Genomic DNA, 24,222 nt, shown 5'->3' with positions numbered 1-24,222 from the left:
ATATTTAATTTACAAAAATCATATCCCTATGAGGTGTTCTATGCAAAATTGGATAAAATAAACTGCATATAAAACCCAACCCTAGTAATGCAAATACAACAGAGAAATGAGACCATGGAAAGGAAAAAAAAATATATAATCATGACACACATATGACATTCATTGAGGATTGTCCCAACCATCCAAGAATTGGTTCAACATGATGCCTTCCTCCTAGATACATTAGACATGTTATCATTTTATACAGATCTTCTATATTCCATTGGTCCAAATTTACAGTTTATAAAAATTCTTTGCATCCTTCCTTAGCTACACCACCAGGTCTGCCATTCCTGTTTTGATCAGAAGGTGGAAACAGACGATACAAACATAGAACACTATTAGATGCAACTTGCGATCTTTGGTAGGGACCTTACATCTGCAGTCAAGTCAGCTTCCCAGAACAAGAATTTCAGTTTTGGCAAAGAGGAGGTTTAATTTTGTTGTTTAGTAGAACGTTACTGGCAGTTTCTGTTGCACATACAAAAAAGTCTAGTTGTCTCTCGTGTGGTTTAAAAATGGAGAGCAGTTATATGGGTTTGAAAATCTAATTACTTGTATTAACATTCCTCAACTCACATATGGTTACGTAAACTGTTATTACTGCACAGCAGGCTTTGCTGTGTATGAGCGAATGATTTACTGCACATGGAACACACCTGCAGCTCCATCCTGCCTTTTTTCTCCTGTTTAAAGCAATGAGATTATTCCTGCAGGTAGTCACACAGGTTTGGATGCCAGTTTCCCTTCGAACGATCTCGCTGAGTGACTCAACACTTGTATAGTAATTCTTCCCAAGTTTTTCTGGGAAAAAGAAGGGTGAAACAAAAACAAAAAGCAAACAAATTCAGGATAATCAGCACTAGAGTGTTTGCAGCCCTCCTCTGGGATAACATAGACAGGAGGAGCAGGATCAGGAGGAGAGGGGGAAAAAAAAAATAAATGCAAAAGCCAAGGAACTTCACTTTAAAAGAGAAGGAAAAAGTAACCAGACTGTTTCCTTCATAACATTAATATTCCATAAATATCGGACAGTATTTGATTAACTGCCGCTAGCTGCAACTTTCAAGCATTCTCTTTGCTTTTTCACACACTATCTGGAAAAGAAAAGAAAAAATTACGCTCCTCCCAATTCCCGCTTAGTGGAAATACAAATAACCTGCATAGCCATGATTTTCTCAGCTGAAAACATTTAGCGGAAGACTAACTAAACACTAAGTAAATCTGCTTGCTTATGAGTAAAACATGCAATATTACGACAGACAGCTAATTGTCCTCGAAAAGGCTTTTTATGACAATTGCTAATTTGGCAGAGAAGAAAATGTTTCCAAACGCGTGAAAATCATTTTAAGAGCCTTAGTGAAGAACACAGTAGTTATAATATATTAGCGACTTCTGTGGCATAAACATTTTAAAAAGCATCAGCAAAGTATTAAATATAAAAGCAATATGTATATACCCCTCCGTCCTCAGAAAAGCATCGTGATTTGTAGTGTATTAAGTCAGATTTATTGACTGGGGAATTAAGGCATAACCAGCAGACAATAGTCTTTACTGTCTGAGCTCCACATAATTCGCGGGGAACAACCCGTATCGGCCTTTGCAGACACCCCTCCACCAGCCGTCATCGATCATTTCTATGTTTGTGATGATGTCGTCTGGGTCAAAGGAAATCTCATCATCGCCCGCTGGAGAGAGAGGAGGGAGAAGCTCAGGAGTTGCACAGAGTTGTCCACACTACGACCTCCCGGCCGACCCAGCATCGCTAAACATCACGCGGACACCCATCGCCTTCCTCTCTCCCATCAGGGCCTTTGAAATGAGCAATGACCATCTCTAAAGACAGACGCTTCTTCATCCTCTGGAGTGATAAGGTACCAATTTCTTACCTATTTTGGGTGCATTTCTAACTTAAAGCAACATTTACTACCTAATGCACACCCTGAGAACCGCTTTACTTTCTTGATTGTCTCCTCAGAATGAACCAGTCAAGATTTTAAACAACTACACATGCCAAGAGCGTTAAAACTTGGTTAAAAAAGACCTTGAAAACACCCACCATTTCCAGACACAGTGCCTAGTAGTTTTCAAGAGTGTCTCAATGCTATTGCTAAATTCCTAATTCTTCAATATCTTCATTTCATAAATTACTACAAGGTGAAAGGCAAAGGAAAAATCCAGATTTATCTGCGCAGAACAGAGTTTTCAAAGACAAGGTTAAAAACAAGAATTTGCTTACCAGCTTGATAATCATAAAGGGCTATGGCTGTAATTCCAAGTTCATTTTCATATTCATCATAACCATTTTCTTCTACAGAGAGAGAGAGAGAAGAGAAAAATTAGAAGCATGAAATACACCATCACCCCTAGTTCTTTTCTCTGGTGCCCTTCTTTTAATTCTACTAACCCACAGGGGAAGCAGGGAACAAACTACATGAGTTTTTAACAGTGCTGACACTCCTTCTGGAATGGATTTTTTCCCTACATCCCACACAAAGCGCTCACAAGGAGGCATTTAGTACAGTATAAAATGAAAAGGATCAGCCTTGTAACACTTTTGTAAAATGTGACAGAACAACTGAGCCCAAGTTCAGAGTGTAAAAACTACTTAACACCTCATTAAGGTGCATGCTGGGAGGGGAAGGGGGATGTTTAAAATTTCCAGGTTTCCCAACCAGAGCAAGCAGGTTCATTCTTCACCCCTCATTTAGTAACGAGGAGACAGGAGAAAAATGAGAATTCAAAAGAATGTATTCTTTCCGTTTCATTGATTTCAGACACCTCACTTTTCATTGATTTCAGACACCTCGCTGCGCTCCCTCACAGGTATAGAACACATCACACCAATTTCAAAGTCCAAAATCTGTTGAGAGAATTTTTTGCCAGCACCGGCTCAACACACATTTAATCTCCATATCTGTGCTTTCTTCTCAAGTTGAGCTGCATTACACAGGGTGGAAAGGGTTACCCCTACATGTCTTTTTGAACTGACACTAGAGATCACTGTAATTATCCCAACTTCATCTCACAAAAGTTAACTAATTTCAACCTTGCTCTAGCCATATCTTCATTTCCTAATTAACATTTGCTGGTGGAGAATCCACAAAGTCTCATCAGATTAAGACTTTAGAAAACGAGGACAGTGTGCTACCAGCACAACTATTCGTTAAGTCGTTGCCCAAGGAAATAATCTTTATCTTAAAGGGTTTCACATCAGAAACAAACACTCTACCTGCTTGGTAACGGTCTCCTGCCCCTGCCACTTCATAGACAGTCTCTGGTTCGTATTCTGCCTCTCGCGGACTCGCTGCTTCTTGGTAGCCCGACTCTGCAGCTTTGTAGCCAGACTCTGGCTCGTGCGCAGCTGCATACGTTGTGCTGGAGTTCTTGTAGGCAGACTCGGCTTCAAAGGAAACTGCATCCTGCAGAAATACAGGTCAGGGTTGTGAAAAAAGGTTCCTATGCTTAGGATCAAAAATCAAGTACTGAAAGTGATTCTATTATAACAAACCTGGTAGACTGGGCTTGAAGGTGCCTTCTGCTCAGCCGGCTGCGTGGTAGGAGATGGCGGTGGAGTTTGTTTTTTGGCTTTAGCTTGTTCCTATATCAAAGAGAAATAAAAACTTCAGTGCAGTTTAATCACTGATGTACATCACTGAACAAGAAACAACCCTCCAATAAGACAGACAGCATATTCTGCAATAAACTGATGTGAGCAGAGAGAAGAGGACTGCACTGGCTGGATCCTTAGACCTGCCTGAAGGTTTAGACTGGCTGTACAGCAAAGCCTCAGAAATACAGCAAAGCAGAAAAGAAGAAACAAAAACTGAACAGTATGTATGCATACATGTGTTTAAAAACAGAGTACCCAATGTTCTTTGGCCCGTTTCCATAGGAGCTGTGGGGTTTCTATGTTTAATATTCTCATTCTGTTCATTAGCTGGCTGGTCCTCATGTCCCATTTTAGCGTAAGTTTAGAGAACCTGCAGCCTGCATATTCTAATTATACAACTTGTATATTATCTTTGATGGGAAATGATCCTGCAAGCTCTTGCAGATCTGCAAAACACCTGCCAAGGCAAAAGACTGAACAGCTTGGACAAAATTAATATATACTGACAACGAAGGGATTCAAACGTTCAGAAGAGTTATGTGTGGTAGAAAGAAAAGCAGCATTGCTACTGTATTCTGTGACACAAAGAATGTGGATCTGAATCAAGTGTTCTGGCAGTCAAGCACTTCACGCTGTGCCATCCCACCTGTGAGTCAGAGGGCAAATCCACAATCATCATTAGAAAGCCATTCATTAGGAAGCCAGGATACTGTAGCACAAAAAATGCTGTTGCTTGCATGACTTAAAAAAATAAAAAAACCCTGTAAGCTATTTAATTTGCCTCTCTTTACCATAGGGAAAAAACTGCAGATCTAGGGCCAAGCTTTCTTCTTTATTGCAAAAAAGAAGAGAGAATACACTTTATGGGAGACTGTGCACTCCAATTGTTTAGGTCCATCAAGCCCTAACTCCCCAAAGGATCCTCAGGAGAAACTCTAGTCCAGAGATGAAGTGATAGGACTCTGCTAGAAAAAGAAACCAAAATCTTCCTTTCCTTTGTTTGTCGCAGCTCAGAAAAAATACATCTAACAAAGGAAGCAAAGTGTGTGTTGAGAACAGAGCCAGCTTTGAAGAGAATTCAAAGCTTAGTGCTGTGCTTTCTGGAAAAAATCTGTCCCAATGTGATCAGTCCTTCCCCACTGTTAACTCCCTTGCTACAGATAAAAAAGCAAAGTGTTTATTAGAAGTCAAATCTAAGTTTGGGGACATATTAAGTAGTATTCATGCATTGACAATGTCAAACACGGCAACAGTTGGAATAATTTGTCCTAGGAAATGGGTCTCTGTGATCCAGAGTACAGTTCAGGGTAGCAACAGCAAAATTGCCATAAAACATTTAAATTGCATAGAAACCCCTGCCTCAGGCAGGGTTTCTTCCACACCGAAAACTCCACGTGGAAGAGCATCCTGCCTTGTTCTCTTAGCAGCAGAGGCCAGCTAAATCACAAGGCAGCCATTGATTCCAGGCAGCAGTTAAAGAAGAGCTCCATGGACACCACTTGACTACGTGACATATGCAAAAAACAAAACAGAAAGATGATCACCAGTAGACAGGCCTCTTGAAGGAACGCAGTCCATATGTACATTCCCATTGTAGGAGTATGTATGCCCACGTACTTACTTAAAAGTGAGAGAAGTTTCTGTCTGTGCAAGGAAGTTCACTTAAAAGAAAGAAAGTTCACTTAAGTCAAAAGCCGTTCCCACCCTTTACAGTATCTGTGGATGGTCTGGCTTCCATCTCTCCCCTTTTCATGCTCAGCCAGTGCCATTTCAGTTTCCCCTTAACCTCGTCCTCCCTCAGTGTCTGCAGAATCACACAATTAACCATGGAGATGTTCAGTCTGGAAAAACATTAATCTTCTGGTTTTGGTGAAATTTAAATACCAGCTTTGGAAAAAAAAAGATATATTCAAATGCATTCAGGCAACATAATCTTTGATGAAGCACAAGAACAACAACAACAAAAAAAGCAGCAATCACTTCAGATGGAGAGACTCGATTCATCCTACAAAGCCAGAATTTCCCAAATTTCAACCAGACCTCAAAAGGAAGTTCACAGTTTTCAGAATATACACAAGCCAGATGAGCCATGCAGTTTCAGCGCAGAACTATGGAGCTATTTCAGCTGCAGCGCTGCCTGCGTGCCTGGGAACAGCAGAGCTGAGAAGCCAACCAAAGAACCAGGCAGGGGACTGATTTGGGGTGATTTTCCACTTTGGTGCGACTATACAGACACTTTGCTGGAATAAGGTGGCAGCTGTGCTGGTTTAGGGTAGCTCAGTCAATGTGAAGTAATGTGCAGTTTCACTGCTGTATATTTTTCTCCGTTGAGGAAGATCGGAGGTAGGTTACCGTAAGCCTACCATGCATTTGGTTTTTCATACTTGTAAGACAAATTATTTAAACTTGTGATGAATTAGATGGAAAGGGATGAAAACCACACCCTGACATCCTGTAGCAGTATCCTGCTAAGGGGAAACATCTACCACATCTGAGAAAGCAGTCGTGGGGTCTGCCCCGTTTGTTGTTAGGCAAAGGACCGAACAGACCTGAGAAACCATCTGACAGCCTTTCCTGGATCCCAGATGTCTCATGGAGGATGTTGAGACAAGTCCACATGCAAGAAGATTTATTAGTGGGGTCTGCAGCTGGTGGCACGCATTGGCTCTAACAAGGAAATATAATTTTGGCAGAAAACAAAAACAAAAGAGGAGGAAGAGAGAGAGAAGAAAGAAGGAAAGAGGAGGAACAGGGACGACGGTCCCAGACAAGTGTTCTCCTCTTGAGCGTCTCTTCAGTGGCAATGATGAAGATGATGAGGATGATCGTTTTTCCTGTGTACATGTACTTTTCATCGGAACCCACTCAATCTCCCTACTGGTTATTCCTGCCCTAGTTGGAACACGCTATTTCGGCACCGGTGTTGCATATGGGTTGGCTGTCAAGTCTCAGTGCAGACATATGGCTAAGTAGCATTTATTCGGAATTTAAGAGACTATTCTCTTTTTGTGTCCAATGCTTAGTCTTCTCTAGTATAAACTAATATCTGCAAAACAAGAAGTGACGGAAAATGGGAAAAGGAGGTCTATTCTTACACCAGCGTCAATTGCTTCCCACTCCCTGCTATAATACCAGGGTTTACACACTTGAGGCCATGAAATCAGAATACCAGCATGGGATCGCCAGGGAAACTGCCATAGAGGCTCTGGACAAACCCTGCGACAGCAGCTTGCATGAAAGGTCACACAGCTGCAGCCAGCAGGCCCTCAGCATTGCTGAGGATAAAGCATCTCAGGCTTTGTCTAAGGAGGAAATGAGCAAGACATGAAGGACAGGTTGCTATTAACGCACTAGTCCTTCCATCTCAGGAGAAGTTTCACCAAATATGCAAATTCTACAAAGCAGATAAACCATAGTTTCTGACTAAATATTTCCTGGAATTATTTTGCTTATGAATAACACAAAAATCACGAAGCTTTTAATCGTGCCAATGCTAAACTGATTTTTTTTATTCCCAGATTCAGTTAACATTTGGAAGATTTTTCCCCTAATCTCATGGGTGCATGCTACCCAAGAGATGACACCACCTTCATCTTCCACAATACTGATTCAAAAAAAATCAGCATCCACAACTATCACCATGGTACCTGAATGAGCATTTAGATAAGGCCTTTTGGGGACCACGTCTCTGTCCCCTTTTCAGCACCTCCGTGCCCAAGGGACTCTGGTAATACCAAAAGGCAAAAGTACAGTAGGAAAAGGTCAGACAGCAGAGATTATTGCTCCAGAATAGCATAGGTATTTTGGGACAGACTAAATGAAAAAGAAAAAATACTATTAAGTGTTACCCTATCGCACAATCTGATGTCTGACAGACAGCTGGTGCATGCTGAGAGGTGGCTGGAGGCGCAAACTTTTAAAGCACAGGTACAAACACACAAAGAGCTTTAAAGCCTGGCTGAAAACGAAAAAAAAAAAAAAATAAAGGAAAGTATCTTTTCTTAAAAGATTCTCTTTTCTCCCAACCTTGCATTGAAACAGACTGGACATGCCGCTCAAATGGGATTTGAAGCTTACTGACCTCCAGCTTCCTTCGAGCCTCCTCCTGTTCTTGTTTCTCTCTGGCCATTCTTTGTGCTCTCTCAGCTTCTGCCTTCCTTCGGTCCTCCTGCTCTTTCTCCTTGGCTAGGTTTTCAAAGTTAGCTCGGATGCTGCTTGTTTTATTAGCAACTGCAACATTTAAAAAAAAAAAAAAAAGTCAAATGTTCTTGTTTAAGGTTCTGTATAAAGGCAGCCTGGAATGAGGTTTTGGTACAAATTTCTGCTGGGATTGAACACATCTATACTCCGCTGCTTTCTATTTTCCCTTCCTCAACTCTGATAACCCTCACAGTAAAAAAAAAAAAAACCAAAACGGAACACAACAAAAACTATAAAACAAAACCAACAAACCAAAAAGATCTCTGAAGGGTAATAACCCAGGCTGCTTTTGACCATATCACCTCCAAAGAAAGGATCTGGAGCTAGCGCCTTACCAGCTTCTATTGGCTTGGTCTTCTGGTAAGTTGATGCTGGTTTCTCAATATCTTCAAAAGTTGCTGCATTCTACCAGTAAGGAGAAAAAGAATATATTTTTAAAAAACCCACAAATTCATGAAGACATCCAGACACCTTCGATCTGTGACATTTTATTGTGATATTGCTCCTCTGGCTTTTTTTTCAGAACACCAAGATCAGGAAGAAGCAAAACACGACAAATGGAATAATACGTTCTGTAAGTCAACCTATGTAAGAATTAATCTTCAGGAACAGGTTTAAACACATTAAAATCCTGCTCATTAAAAAAAAAAAAAAAATGTGGCTTATGAACAGATGATTCATCAGAACTAAAAATGAGGCAATATCCAAAACATTTATTGTGTAGCTGTTAATGTTCTAATCCACATTATGTGGGATTTCTACCAAGGTAAAAGCACCCAGTCCCCTTAAAGGAGCAGATATAATTAAAATAGAGGGTGTATTTTGAGAACGGGATTCAAAATACGAGTTGTTGTTTTCTTTTTTTGTTTCTTTTTTTTTTTTGAATGAATGATCCTGAGTCCTGAAGCCACAAGTGAAAAAAAATCCTACAGACTTTCAAGCTCCTCTACTTTCTCATTTTTAAATCTCCTACATAATGCTGAGAGTTAATTTTTTCAGTAGATAAATCTCAGTGAGGACTTTTTCATCTTCTAGCTTTTTAAATTTTAAAAAGGAGAGGTAGAAGGGAGGTATCAGCTGCCCTGTCTTTCACTGTTACACAATACTAAAACAAATTTTCCTAAAGAGAAGGTCCTTGATAATCAAAGTGGGCAAAATTGGTAGGTATCAGACACCTGTTTTAAGCAATCCACTAAAAGAATATCCTCAAGATATAAGGCATTAGGTAGTTGTTAGGAGACATGACTGAAAATGTGGAACCAATAGATTTTTCTCATTCTTTCATATAGATTTTGCTATTCTTTCATTTCAATGCTTCCATTTTCACTTCTTAAATATATATACACTACACATACATGTGTATGTAAACTGGCATCAGCTCTGCGTGTATAAACTTAGTTTTTAAAGACTCAGAAAAGCAGAGAACTCTACTGTTAGACTAGAGAAGTACCCAGAAATAAAGAGGTGAACAGTACAGATCTAACCAGACTGTTTTTCATCCCTACAGGCTATTTAAGTCACAGCTCTTTTAAGCAACTTACCTTATCCATCCGATCTTTCTGCACACCGTACTTCCCACCAAATCCTTTTGAATAATCTAAAAGCAGGATACAAAAAATTTAGAGAGCAGGGAGCTTGTTATCCCTCCCATCTTTCTGCCACACGCAAACAGCCATCTCAAATGCAAAGAGCCATTTCAGCTGCATGCAGAGATATGGTGACAGCCGCCAAAGAAAATGCAACTTGGTTTGTGATGCAGAAAGGATACATAACTGCAAGAGCCTTCAGGTGCACCAGCAGATGACAGATTGTGGGCCACATGCATTCTTGGAGTAAACATTAAGCTGAGGACTGATAAGGTATCAAGCAAAAGAATAAGGGATGAGCCCTTCTAATGCATCACTTCTGTAACACAGCCTTTCGCAGCACCAATTCTTAGCCCTCGGTAATAATTATACAACCTAAGCCAGTTTGCTTTGCTCAAAGGAGCAATATCCAGTCTTTGGTGACCACAGAGGTGATTTTTTTTTTTCCTCTTTAACTTGGTAAATTCTACAAATGGCAGGAAAATATAACGAATTTCACACTCCAGTGGATTTGGTCGTGATACCCAAATGATGAACATTAAAGTCACTGGTAATAACTCCTGCTCTACACATGGAAAGGGGCAATTCCACAAGGCGGCACGAGCCTGCAACAACTCACCGCCGCAGAAACGGGGCAGTCACGCTATTCCGCACCAACCCCAAGCTGCACACTCCTCCTCTCACTTGATGCTGGCTCTAGCACTCGTTATACTCCAAAATCAGTTCAACTCACTAGTGGCATCAACAAAACAAGCAAACAAACAAACCACAAAACACCACAACAAACGAACCCTAACAAGAGTAGCTTTCTGTGCTTTCCAGTGAGTTGTACTCAGAGAAATGTCTGACAAGCACCAGAGCCAGCACAACAGAAGCAGCAAGAGCGTGTGGCTGGAAAAACCCCTTTCTGGTGGCAGTGAGCTGTGGGAACGTGCCCTTGGACTCTGCAGACGGACAGGCTTTCCTACGCAGCCCTGCAATACAATGACTCCTCCTCCTCTCAGCCCCCAAACCACCTGGATCCCCTAACCAGCTATTTTAGTGTTTCTACTCGGGCTCTGCTACAGCACACCGGACACTCCAGGAGTTTTGATTTGTGTCACTGTAGCACAGAAAAATATTGACTGTCAGAATGAACAACCTCATTTTCTTCAGCTTTGTATGGATTTTCAGCCAGAATAAATATACTACACTTACATTTTCCTGATCCAGACTTCTCACTTTAAGATAACGGAAAACCAGGAATTGATGGTTTGTACCCCAACTATTTCACAATGAATAAAGAGAGCATTATAACAGTATTTGCTCACCCAAGAACCACAAACATTCCCTACTTCTTGTTTAAAGACTACAATAATTTTAGAATTATCTTGCCATAACCCATTGCTTGTTAACGGTTACATGCACGGTCCTTATCTGAATATTTTTCCACCAATTTATCCAGGCAAAATTTCAGATTTAGACGCTAAAACTGGTAATCACGACGTCATTAACACCACACTACTAATAATGTTATTATCACACTGCATGTACTAAATGCATAATGTTGGAGAGCTCTTACTAAACATTGGATATCTGTTTCCTGCTTTATGTAACATTTTAAGAATAAAATAGAAGAACACTGCTAGATCATGTAGGAATAGAAGCGCAAGAAAGTGTCTGCACATTCCTAGCATCAATCTACTCAGACAACTAATGAAGACTGTGTAAGAAGTGGCTGCACTGTTAAGAAAGTAACAAGTGAAAACGGTGCCTTGTTGAGATTCATGCTTGGCTAGTTTCTCCTTGTAATCAAACCCCACAGCAGATGGGTCCTGCCTTTCTGTCTGTACACCAAATTTCCCTCCGAAACCACTCTTATAGTCTGAAAAAGCCACATGTAATAAATTAAAGTGAAGGGAGGAAAATAAAGAAGTTTAGTCAGAGACACTCAAAATAATTTTTGCAGTATTTCTCAGTTACCAATAATCTTGAATGGTAAAAAAAAATCTCTCAATACACTTGTGTAAGACTAAATTCAAAACAAGTTTCCATTTGAGATCACGAAGTCAACAGGATTTATCAGACATAAGAACAACACTCTGAAGTCACAGAAAAAAGCAATTCCTCAATGTTTTTCATACATACTGCATAATACACTTGCATTTGATCAGCATTATGAACACACACACGGTACATTCCCTAAGACAAAACATCCTATAAAAGGATACAAGAGAATAAAATGAGCTTCCTTCATCAGCATGGTTAACATCTGTACACTATGGATCTGACTTTTAAAAAGGTGTTACGATATGGTCCACAGACACTAGGATCCTCCAGATTTTCTTACACAGCATCCTTTAAAGGAAGAGGAATATTCCTGCTGCTGCACAGCTTGAGGGGATAAAAAAGCTCTTGGCTGAGAGCAATGACCACTCCCTACTGCTGCCCTAGAATAGCCATTTTAATATATGGTATAAAATGAGGGTACAAAAAAAAAAATAAAAAGAGCGTCCAGTAATCCTCTCACAACAAAGCTGCTGGAGCATACAACAGAACAATGTTTGAGGATCACTTTTAATTAATTTTTAAAAAAGTTGATTTATTTAAGTTAAGAGTGGTGAGAGGCATAGGGCTGGGGAGCAATCATAATTTTGCAACTTTTCTTCTGGGTGCCAGTATTTCATAGAAATAGGTACCTCATAGGCAACAAGAAAAGATGGGGTTAGATACTGGATTTCCCCTGCATGAAAACAGGGATATAGATAACAGAAAGCAGAAAAGGGAGATTATTTGTGGAAAGTACAAAAAATAGTTGATTTGTGGTTTGCACAATTCAAATGAAAAAGGAAAAAAATAACCCAGGCTATCTGCAGGCTCATAAAGCTGCTCCAGTGAGAATTTATCACTAAATCTGAACTTTCAGGGACTCGGTATCAGGTGCGTTAAACCTGCTTTGCAGACACCAGTGCGACCAACACACAGCAACTGTTCAAACCCCAAAAAAGGAGACTCATCTCAGCTCCTGTAAAGCTGTGGCCAAGGATACCAGGGGAGGAGGGCGCACACAGAGAAAAGTCCAAATGAGGGAAATCAGAAAGAACGGCAAAGAACTGATGTACCTTTCTGGGATTCGTGCAGCTGGACTTTCTCCTGGTGATCCCAGCCAAGCGCACATTTGTCTTGTCTGTCTGTCTGCACACCAAACTTGCCTCCAAACCCCTTCACATAATCTGTATGCATGAAGTTTCAGAAAAGATTATTGCCGTTTATGAGTGTAAAGAGGATTTAATTAAAAAAAAGTAACATGTTATGGGATAAGCTAAATTTGTCATCAGATACGCCTGGAAACCTGATTAGCAACACAATATTAACTGTAAACACTACTAATTCTGAGAAATGTTTCAATCTACAAACAGTGGATTCTTTTAGAAATGTTTCTCTGTTGTGGTTAAACCGCTTACAGTCTCAGTACTTCAACCTGCAGCCTTTCAAAAGTTGCAAAAAACCTCCAGGCAAACCTGGTTCCAAAGTAATGGCAGTCAGATCATCACTTAAAAGCAGTCAGAACCTAAGTTCTAGGTTTCTTTTACAGAAGTCAGTTTTCAGCGACATAACTTGTATTCATTGCTAACTTTCAGCAGGTTAGGAGCGCAACAGATGTAAAAAATAATCAGTATTTTACAACACTGCCCATCGTGAATGCCTGCGACATGAACACGTGTGTCTACTCACCCTTCTGTGACTCGTGCTTCTCAGTTTTACCCTGGTAATCAAACCCCACCGCACTCTTGTCCACCCTGTCAGCCTGTACTCCGTATTTGCCACCAAAACCACTCGAGTAGTCTGCGTTGAGAGTAAAGCACAATAAAAATGAAATGAAGCAGCTTTGAATAGAAACATCACATCCTAGCAACTAGGGGGGGGGAACCAAACAACTTATTTTGGAACCAAATTATTACTCTTTATCACACAAAATTAGGTTTAATTTGAAACACTGAAATAAGATGGGCAACAGTCCTATAAACTATGATAGTTCCTCTTAAATCTACTCCCTGTTTCCAACAGGATGCAATACAGCAAAGGACAATTCCCACTCTTTCTAAAATGTCCTTGAACCTCACTTCTAAAAGAAAAGTCAGATTCATGATGACAGGCTATTTTCTTCTCCTGAAACGTCATCAATCCACGAAATTGCTTTGAAATTCATTTTTTCATCTTCTCTTCCACCCAAACCCCTCAACATCTGATTCGCTGAGAACAATACATGGAGGTCTCACTAAACATGGTCTTTTACAAACAGTAAAAGAATTGAGATCTGTTCTATTATTTTCTTAAAAATATACGTCTACAGAGGCCACCACTTCACCACTTTACCTTTCTGGGAGGCGTGCTTCTCCGTTTTCCCCTGATATTCAAACCCAACAGCTGACTGGAAGAGAAATAAAAATGCATGTGTGATAAAGAGTTAGAAAAACTGCGTGAAGTTCAGTGAACAGCATGGAAAGCTTCTGTATCTTTCCACACTGCTCTGACCTTCTTGATCGGGAGCATAAATACCTACCTAACTTACAGGCCGCATTCATTTACATGATAATTTAGTACATGTGTTCATGGCAAGGGTTTTTGTTAGCCCCTGCCAAAGAAATCGTACTAGTCTTGCCAGGTTCAGCAATTCAGTACAACAGGAATTTGGCATTTCCATGCAGGGGTTGTTACACAGGCCTGGAACAGGACACCAATTATTCTGTCTAGTAGCTCATGTTGTGATACAGGACAAACCACCCCCAAATCCCTCCTTTTACAGCATTCACGCTGATTTTATCCTCATCAAAGAACACAGTCTTGCGTGTTTTAGCATTTCTTTCCAGTTTTCATCCCAATTTACCCTAAGAGCTTTTTTCTGTTTTGCTTCAAACATAAAGTTATCTCCACAATAGTCAGCATTAGTTTCCTGCTAAACTTCAAATTCAGCAGGAAGAGCAGACAACACCAGCATTTCGAGGTATAGGAATTTTTCAGCTGTATGTAAAAAATTATAAACTCAACTACCGCAAGTAGCTGAGTTTCGAGATGAAATCGCTTACCTGGTCAACTCTATCGGTTTGTACTCCAAACTTGCCACCAAACCCTTTCACCGAATCCACTTGGGAGCAATGCTGAGAAAGTTTGGATTGATATTCATGTCCAACAGCTGACTAGAAGAAATCGGAAAGTTCAGAAACAGCCACCAGTTCTATACGGTTCTGTACGTAAAACACTGCAACCAAGCAACTTGAGGAGAAGCTTCGTTCCAAACATGCATTACCACCATTCTTGTCGAAAGTAACTTCCCCAGCAGTTGCTGCTCACTTGAAAAGTCTTTGCAAGACTCTCACCACGCTACCAATACAGCCAAGGCAAATGCAAAGAAAGAGTCTGACAGCAAAGACTGTTCTATGAAGACTGTTTTACACTCTGGATTCTCCCTTCAAAACCACAGTAATGAAAACCAGAAAGATACGGCTGGGATCTCGATGGTGTTCACACAGGATTTCAAATAAGGATTAGTTCCAGATAAAATACACAACTTCATATTTAGGCACATAGCTACAGATCTGTTTTAGCTGATATTAGACTGCAATCACATCCAACTCCAGCTAGGTTTTCCTTCGACATTCTTTTAGGGAGACACCCTGATCTTCTGCATAAATCAAAACTAGGAATCTTTTCTCTGTGCCTTCTCCTCACTTGCAAAATGGCATCACAACATGAAATGGTGCATTCATATTAAGACAAAGATAAAGGCCTCTCAGCCCCACAGCCTCCCGTGTGAGTCTGTCCCCGAACTCGAGCTGAACTCAAGCTGAGCGCAGCTCCATCGCGCTGCGCCCGGCTTCAGTGGGACATGAGGATATGGAATTACACACCTGGAAGTACAGCCAGATAGTGTTTGATAGTGTTACACTAATCTAGTGCTAGGATACCCTTCTAGATCCTGGAACTGATGGTAGAGCCTGGCACCTTGAGGGGTGCTACCACAACATAGCCAAAAACGTGGTGTGGTTTGTTTTGTTTTGGGGTGTTTGGTTTTGTTTTTCTTTGTTTGGGTTTGTTTGTTTGAGTGTTTGTTTGTTTTTACACAGGTGCTGTGGGGGGAACATTTCCAGCACATTGGAAAACAAAATATTACTGCACATAATGGCTGAAGTAATTGCCAGGTCACAGAACAAGGATGTCAGTAATAGGGCACTACCTGAACTTATAAGCAATATAAAAGCTCCTTTCTTTTCCTGACTGAAACAGTCATACTCTTGTTCATTTCACAGGTGCTCTGTAGTAGAATAACTGTTAAATGTGACAGAAAAGGCTCCTGCCTTCCTTTTTTCTTCCCGTTACCCATTACATTTATGGAAGACACAAAGCTCTGAAAATCCTAGGTTTTGTGTGGTTTTATGTGATCTCTGTGTTGTTATGCCAGTCGGGGTAGGTGAGGTTTAAGCATGTTGTTTTCTTCATGTGGTACCACAACTTTCTGCATTTCACCAAATACTGAGCATTACAACATACCCCCTCAAGACTTAGAAAAAAAAAATTCTCTTGAAAATCTGTATTTCAGAGTAAATTGCCCTCATAATTCTGGCACAGAGAATGATGTAACTGTTCATTTTAAGTCAGCATCAAGGTTCTGTCCTAAACACAGCAAAAACCTGTACAATCCACGACACTGCAGTAAAACTCATTTACTTCAGGTGAGTCGAGCCCTAATACAGCCAGAGCCACACACACCTGTGAAGGAGAGATCTCAGTGATCAGGTTTTAGAACTACAGTTATAAGGAATAAAGCTTTATTAAAAAAATAAATTAAGAACATCCCCTGTCACCAGTATCACTCAGATAGGCATGAGCGCTACGTTTTTCCTGATTATTATTTCTGGCCTACAAGAAACAGTGCTTACTTTTCTTTTTTTTTTTTTGCCATGGACACAGGTGAGGGATAAACTGCTGACACTAGAGAGCTACGCAGCTGCAGAACAGGTCTAATCATTGAATCTGCTCAGCAATTCCCAGATTTAAAGGTTCTGTTAGCCTGTTTCAAGGGCTCACTGAGAATTATATAGCAATTTACTCTGGAATACAGGAATCCAGCAAAACTTAAGGCTGCCAAATTACTAGAAAGCCAGAAAGTAAATGAAGTCAGAAAATAAAATAATTCTTGTTCAGGAAAGAGTTTGGCTCTCATTTTAACAGAGTAAATGAAAGGAAAGAGCCAGAAATTGATACATCTGTCTAATTGTCACATGGCTAATGGAATTACCTTAAGAATTATCACTGCTTTTGTTAATAGAGTATAACTTAAACAGCCATCATGTCCTTATGGAAAACATTACCATCTGACTGAAGTACACTGATTTTTTAAATACTTGGATTACTTGTTACTGTTCATAGTTATCACTGTTTGAAAGCTGCCTCCTAATTTAAAAGCAGCAGCACAGCCTTTTCTTCACTTTTAGGCAACCTCTATACACATGGAAGAGCTGGCAGAGCACTGAAATTAAAGAAATACTGGATTTCTTCATGCATGAAGTACTTTGTTAATTTACAAATATACATTAAGAAACTTGAATCTTGACTCCAGGGCAATCCACTCAGGACATAAGCAAGTAGATCTACTCTAAAGACAGAGCAAGCATCAAACAAAAACATGTGGGGCCACTACACACCCCAGAACTTCTCCTCATTGTTCCCACATTCCTAATTTACCACCTGAAATACTTGTTCCTCATGCTTCAAGTGCTCTAGTTCAGTTCATTCTGTAGGAGCATCTTGATTTAATCGGGGAACAGAGCATGACGGCCTGACAGATTTGGGTAATAGTGGTTACAAGTGTCCTTGTTGTTATATATATATATATATATATATAGTTATATGTAGTTGTGCTGGCCACAAGTAAGGTTTATAATATCAGCCCAGGAAACATTCATACTTACTTTATCCATGCGATCTTGTTCGACGCCGAATTTCCCTCCATAGCCATGGGAAGCTTTTGGTCCTGTTTCAAGCTCCTTCTCTTTGAGGTTCTGGTGCTCTTGGAATACGTTCTCTCTCAGCTGATGAATACTTTAAAGACAGATAATTAAGCGGTAAGTTTTCCTAAGAAAGTTTCCAAAGAGAACTTCAAAAAGATGCAAAATAAAAAGATGACAAAAATATCATCTTAACTAAAAGTTGGACAGCTTGTATTTTTCAAGTCCTTTGCATTTTTTTCCAGTGCACAAAGCACTTCATCATATTCTGAGAAACAGAAATTACTCTGCTGCAAAACACTGTTGAAAAAAAGAACACATTGATTTTAAGACTAACATGGAAGGGCATTTTGCTATTTGAGCGATCAATTACTTAGAATTTATACATGCCTGAAACATATTTTCTTCTCATGTCCTAATTTAAGTTCTTTCCAACGCTTTTTATTTAGATGGCAACTTTTCAGAATAGGGATCATCTCTTATCAGACAGTCCCTATGGTAACGAAACTCTAATTCTAACTGAGCATTCTGGACACAACTGTAACGCGAAATAAAGATGCAAGAAGAGATGCACCTCCTCTTCCCCAAGGGTTCCTCTGCAATATGCAGGAGTTGAACTTACGGTAGAGCAGGCGACATACACAAAGGACAAACCAAGATGGTAATCGATACCTTAAACCACTTCCCACCTGAGTGTAATGCAGCCAGGTGGCGTCCCCACCACACTCCAAACAGGGCAGAATAAAATTGAGCCCAGAATTAAACCACATAATTCAGTCTCTCAGTTTGCAGCACTGCTGACATTTATTCTTAGCTTTATACCATGAGGGTTGATGCCCCAGAAACCCACAAGCAAAACCAAAACGAACATCACAATCACAGATTTCCTAAACTTGCTTTAAAGTTAAATCTTAGGCACTTTTCATAAGAAGTGCAAGATTCAGAAGATGGATCATTTCTGCCTCACACAGCCCTTCGTGATGCACTTGTTTGCTTTTCTGCCAGAGGGGTCAATTGTTACTTTGCCAGAATTTTTATGAGTTTGGTAGCAGTTTTCTAAACAAAGCCTAAAAATTAAGGGCCCAAATGTATCCTTTAACTAGCAAACTGGAGCCGCTCAGATGACCCAACGTGAATTTCTCCCCTGGCCAGTATTAGCTCTTGCACCAAAACGGGACAGAGAAACAAACTTTCCATACACAAAGAGGCATGAAAAATTACATTTCAAGTTCCAAAAAACTATCTGAGTCCCTACACCACAGTTCTGATCTTAATTTCAGATCTGAAGATACTGACGTATTTGAAAGACCAGCAATCTGGAAAAGAATCAATCTTCTACTGAGACTCTTGTTTTAATTATGAAGGTACAAGTAACAGAGAACATGAGCTGATTAAGTCGCCTGGGACTGTGACTATTAATAAATTTAAAAAGAGAGCTGCTTTACTTGATGTGTTCTTGATGGCCGGATCCTTTCACAGTTTTAGCTCCCCAGCGCTGTTCTTTCTCACTCACATCATTCTGCAAAGAACACACATAAAAAGTGTTAAAAACCCAAAGCCGTTACCAGTTATCTCCACTTCAGAGCTGACAGTAAAAGCCTTCAGCAGTCGGGAAGAATTCAGAAAAGCGGTGAAGACTACCTTCTCTTCTCTTGTGCTGTGAGCCCTGTGCTTTGTCCCTTGCTGAAATGCACAGATCACACGTTCAGCCCCAAAAAGCTATTGCTTCTTCACACAAATCTCTTCCGCACAGACTTCCCTGCAGCACCCGGCCAGGGTACTTTTGTTAGTCACTCACAGGCACAAACCCCTAACTCCCCCTCCTTCCAGGAACATGCTCCTACCCGTTTATTTTGCTGAGACATAACCCCCACCCTGAATTACTCTTTAACCTGCTACGTAACATGCTCCTGCTGAGTCGGGAACATTCAAAAGCCATACCACAAAATCGGGATCCGTCTCCCAGTCATCGGCACCGTCAATCTGATGGACAGAAGTGGTGTGGCCTGCAGTAGCCTTCCACATCTGCAACACCAGCAGAAAAAGCACTGTCATGCTCCAGTTACACGTCAACTTATTGTATATTATGTATAAGCTGATGAAAACACAATCCAAAATTCCCAATAAAGTGTATTATTCAAGCACATAAACGGAAGCTATATTTGCAATGAAAATAGATTTGACCTTGGCTCCCAGGCTGCCTTCAAGTGGGTTTGAAAACCCTTTTTACTTCTCCTATTGGCACTGCGCAAAGCTTAGGAGCAATCACTGACATGACTTCAAAGAGAACATGTCTTTCCTTCATTGGGTGCACTGAAAGACTTCTCCTCAAACAGGTCTCCGAACCGCCATCCACTTCTGAAGATTGCTGCTCATTCTAGATCTGATGCACATATTTAAGGCATAGGAATAGTTGGTTTTTTCCCCAGCCATTAGTAATGATGAGCATGATTTTGTTCATTACGCAGTATCACCTACATGTTTCCTCTGCAGTGTAATGTGTTTCAGCATTAGAAAAGAAATCAAACAACTGTCAGAATTTGCATGCAATCTAGACATCAGTTCAGCTGCCTGCAACAACAGACTACATGAGTTACTATGTTTCTCAGAGAATTCCTTGTGAAATAGGTACGCAAACCCAGCATCTTGTCTGATTTTCAGGAGAAAGAGAGGACGAGTGCTGGAGTACTGACAGCAGGAAGCAAAACTCACCAGAAGGCAAACAATAACATCCAGAAACAACATTCAACACTTGAAAGCTCTGGGCTTCTCGCGTCCTGGAAACCTTACCTCCCACAGACTATCAAGTTGGACACTTTTAATTAACACTTTTGAACGTGACTGGTGAGCAGAATACCTGCCTGACCTGCCTGGTGCTGGTGGCTGCGTTTTGTACTCCTTATTCTAGGTAAATCAAAACAATAAATTCTAAAAAGCAAAATAAAAAGAGCTTTCTGTTCTCCCAGATTTTTCAGGCACACAAGTCAGAAGGATTTTTTTCTTCATCGCTTTTCCACTAGAGCTCAGTTCTTTAACGTGTCATCATTCCGTCTACTTACCTTTATATTTCTGATGAAGAATAGATTACGAGGATGATTACCACAGACTATTTCATTCGCACAAGCCTAACCCAGTGGGTGGAACAACAACTTCCTTTTAAATGAGTAACTAATAATCCACAGGTAAAGTGCATAGAGGTAAAAAACCACTGCTTGCTCTACAGCCTAGCAGAATAAACTGATAAGCCAGCTTTATGGAGCATTTCAGAACGTTCAGGACAAGAATGAGAGCATTTCAGAACTTTCAGTGACAAGAATGAGAGCAACTGAAATATGGCTTGTCAAACACCAAGGTAGCAAATGACAGAGTGGTCTGGAAAGAAAGCGTAGGAGCAGAGCAGATGACATCCCAACAAAGCAGTAGTACATTTCCCCTTCTGCTTCTTCAGGTCTCCCACCTCCAAATTCCTACTGCAATTAAGAAACCAGCATTTATTAAATTACTTAATACCCAGAAAACTTACAAGACTACATCTTCATAATATAAACTGTTGGAAAGCAGAACCAAACCAGCTCAATAACGAAACTCAAAGTGGGGACCAAGTTCTAACGTGGTACACAAAGCCACGGTCGCTCCTAAGAGGGGAGGCTCATTTCCCTCCCTCCGTGCTCCGCCACACCATACAACTCACCTGAATTCCATTTCTAAACGAGAGCTGAAAGGCAGGTACATACGCACACGGTTACTCTATGTATTAAGTTGGGCGAAACACAACTTTGTGCCGCTAAGTACATAGTTCAAGCATTCACTCGATTGTTTTGTCTTGCTTTGTACGTTCAGCTGGGCTCGGGCATTTAAAAGAACAAAAGCTAGATCCTTAAGTCTAGACTTCTGTGCTTCCTCCTCTAATTCCCAGGAAATAAAGGAAGGATTTCACATGCACACTCTAACAAAATCCAGAATGCACCACGTTTCTTCCTAAATTATGCACATGAACACCAACATTTTTCCACACCTCAAGCCTGCATTCGATAAAGTGAATTCCAAAAGGGCGCAAAGCAGCCTGGTAACAAGGGGTCTCAGTCAAGACCTCTGATTGCTGGTGAGGAGATGAAAGGAATAACGCAGGGTTCCGCAGCAGTTTGCTATTCCAGCATCTCTTCCAGAGCTGAACGTGTAGAAATATGATCTATTTATGAGTCACTGACTCACATGGTCAAATTTCTAAAGGAAAAAGAAAACGCTACGATTCAAACACAAACCAAGGCTAAATATATGCTTTGAATTTAGCCAGCCAGCTCTGCTCTTTGTTGCTTTTATGACTAATGGGCAGTCGCAGTGTCCTACCCAGCACCTTCAGTGCCTCCCCCGGGAACTCCCCTCTTCCCCAGGGCCGATGGACAAAGTCCTGGAAGGAACAAAGCGGGGTGCCAAGGCTTTCACCCCAGACATCGCATCGCAGGTGAAGAGAACCAAGGAGCAGCTCCACACCAAGGCTGGATGGCAGCAGCGGGAACAGCGGCGGTCCCGCCGCCCGTCCCAGCTCCTCGCCATCCCCCCGGCAGGGGAAGAACATTCGTGAGTGGAAGGACATTCAGGGAGACTCGTCTTTTTTCTGGGTGCATGGGAATCACCTCAGGCCCAACCTTCCCAGGCCATGGTGGGGCTCACCCCCTTCTCCACTCATCGCCACTGCCTTCCCCAAGCCCCCAGAATCCTAGAAGAAATCAGAGAATCATTTCAGCTGGAAGAGACCCTCAGGATCACCAAGTCCGACCATAACCTAACCTAACTCTAGCACTAACCCACATCCCTAAGAACCTCGTCTAAACGCCTTTTAAACCCCTGCAGGGATGGTGACTCCACCACTGCCCTGGGCAGCCTGTTCCAATGCCCCACAGCCCTTTCCATGAAGAATTTTCTTCCTAATATCCAATCTAAATCTCCTCTGGCACAACTTGAGGCCGTTTCCTCTGGTCCTGGCGCTTGTTCCTGGGGAGCAGAGCCCAACCCCCCCTGGCTCCAAGCTCCTTTCAGGCAGGTCAGAGATCAGAAGGTCTCCCCTCAGCTCCTGTTCTCCAGCTGAACCCCCAGCTCCCTCAGCCGCTCCCATCACCCTTGTGCTCCAGCTCCATCACCTCCTCTAGTATTTCAACGTCCTCCTTACGCTGAGGGGCCCAAAACTGAACACAGTGTTCGAGGGACGGCCTCACCGGCGGCACAATCAGTACTAGCGGCAAATATCCCGTAGCAGACGCTTTTCCTTCTTTCAAGTTACCGCCTCAGAGGCCTCTGAGCTTTATAGAGTTTAAAAATAAATAAATAAGGAATTAAATAAATAAGGAAATAAACAAATAAATAGAATGAGTCGGGTAAACCTGCCTCGGCCTTTCACCAGCAGAGCGACCCATGGCGGGCGGGGGCGGGGGGCGGGCAGCGCCCTCCGGCCTCCTCAGGGAGCTCCGGGCCGGGGAGAAACCCCGTCCCCGCCCGGGCCTGCGCGGCTGGAGCCGCAGCTCCAACCCGCCCAACAAAGCCGGTCGGCCCCGCCGGGGCTCCCCCATGGTCGGAATAGGGGTGTAGGGAGGGTTCCCCGCGCTGCGCCCCCCCACCCCGCCGCCCTTACTCTGACACCCGCCGTCGCCTCCTCCTCCGGCCGCCGCTGCCCCTGGCTCCCCGCCGGTGCTCCCCGGGCTGGCGGCGGCTGCTGCTGTAATTTCCGCTTCTCCCGAGCTCCCACTTCCTCTTCCCGCCCGCCGGGGCGGCTCCAGGTGGGAGCCGGCGCGCCCCGCCCCGCCGGGAGGCCGCGGTCGTTTTAACACAAAAAAGGGGGCTTTGAGACAATTATACCGACATTTAGACAGACATTGTAACCCCTGCTGCTCTCCCTACTCCTTAAAATCGCACTAATTAGCGTTTGATCACCTACTACTTAAAAAAAAAAAAAAAAAAAGCGCACCGTCAGGAGTTTAAAGATGCATGCAGATTAGGCAGTTTTAGACTTATTTTTGTAAATCTTAATGCTCAGCTTTTGCACCGTATTTTGGAAATTGCCAACTACATCATCTTGAGGGGTTTCGGTATCTACCAGCAGGTAAAAGGTTCACGTCTGACTGAATTAATTTACCTAAAATAAAGATGCCAAAAGGAAAATAATGGGGTGTTAAAAAGCAGCCTGAACACTTAGAAACCAACGGCGGGCAAACAACTCTGTGTCTTTCGGAGGAGAGGAAACTGACTCCAAGGAAGGGCATTTCTAGTGAAAAACACTACAAATAAACACACAAATTCAACCGTGATAAAGGGTAAAATATATATTAAAAAAAAAAAAAACACACAAAAAACACCCAAAAAACAAACACAAGGTGAATGGTTTCCCAGTTAACATCCAGCCACCTAAAACCAAATGTAGTCAGTTCACAGTACAAATAGGCTAAATTAATTTATGTCTATATTAAACACAGGGTAATTTACCCTAAAAAACAAATCTATTTTAAAAATTGGGCTAAAACTTACTCTTAAAGCGAAGTCTAGAGGAGAAGGCAGCTCAGAGAACCTCTGTCCTCCTGGCTCTGCTGCCCTTTGGAACCTTCCCCTGTCCTCCGTACAGGTCTGAACACCAGCCACATTTATATATCACTTTTCATCCATCCATTCCTACATGCCATAGAAACCACAAGGTGCTGCTACCTAAATTAGACGAGTGCCTTTTTTTTTTTTGCAAAAATTACCGTTAACAAAAGATGAAACTAACGGCATTCAGAATAACTTGAGTTTAAGCAGTGCACCAAAAAACAAC

The 24,222-nt window shown here is 41.6% G+C and overlaps 1 protein-coding gene across 3 annotated transcripts; it reads right to left on the bottom strand.

Annotated features, from left to right (window-relative positions):
* CTTN (cortactin) lies at nt 1–23,139 on the bottom strand. 3 transcript variants are annotated; one of them, XM_065636298.1, is made up of 16 exons: nt 23,050–23,139; nt 19,365–19,448; nt 18,869–18,942; nt 17,388–17,517; nt 14,505–14,615; nt 13,795–13,849; nt 13,153–13,263; nt 12,540–12,650; nt 11,192–11,302; nt 9,394–9,449; nt 8,188–8,257; nt 7,734–7,882; nt 3,551–3,640; nt 3,272–3,461; nt 2,279–2,350; nt 1–1,727 (listed from the first exon to the last, which is right to left on the bottom strand). In XM_065636298.1, exons 2-16 carry the CDS (start codon nt 19,446–19,448, stop codon nt 1,591–1,593), a joined length of 1,551 nt encoding a protein of 516 aa, XP_065492370.1. In that variant the 5' UTR covers nt 23,050–23,139; the 3' UTR covers nt 1–1,590. The 3 variants fall into 3 exon arrangements, with proteins under 3 accessions (XP_065492370.1, XP_065492369.1, XP_065492371.1); XM_065636297.1 differs by lacking the exon at nt 23,050–23,139 and having other exon boundaries at nt 19,365–19,478; XM_065636299.1 differs by lacking the exons at nt 11,192–11,302; nt 23,050–23,139 and having other exon boundaries at nt 19,365–19,478.
* Nucleotides 23,140–24,222: the final 1,083 nt, after the last annotated feature.

Source organism: Caloenas nicobarica, chromosome 5 (assembly GCF_036013445.1).
Source record: "Caloenas nicobarica isolate bCalNic1 chromosome 5, bCalNic1.hap1, whole genome shotgun sequence".
In the NCBI taxonomy this organism is placed as follows: Eukaryota; Metazoa; Chordata; class Aves; order Columbiformes; family Columbidae; genus Caloenas; species Caloenas nicobarica.
This window is presented reverse-complemented; position numbering and strand designations above follow the sequence as displayed.

Excerpts from the sequence above, each read along its gene's own strand:
- CTTN (XM_065636297.1), bottom strand. The coding sequence starts at position 19,478 with ATGACAGTGCTTTTTCTGCTGGTGTTGCAGATGTGGAAGGCTACTGCA. Across the intron at positions 13,264-13,794 it reads GAAGCACGCCTCCCAGAAAG|ACTACTCGAGTGGTTTTGGT; the intron begins GTAAAGTGGTGA and ends CTCTCAACGCAG. Across the intron at positions 9,450-11,191 it reads CAAGCATGAATCTCAACAAG|ATTATTCAAAAGGATTTGGT; the intron begins GCACCGTTTTCA and ends TCCTGCTTTTAG.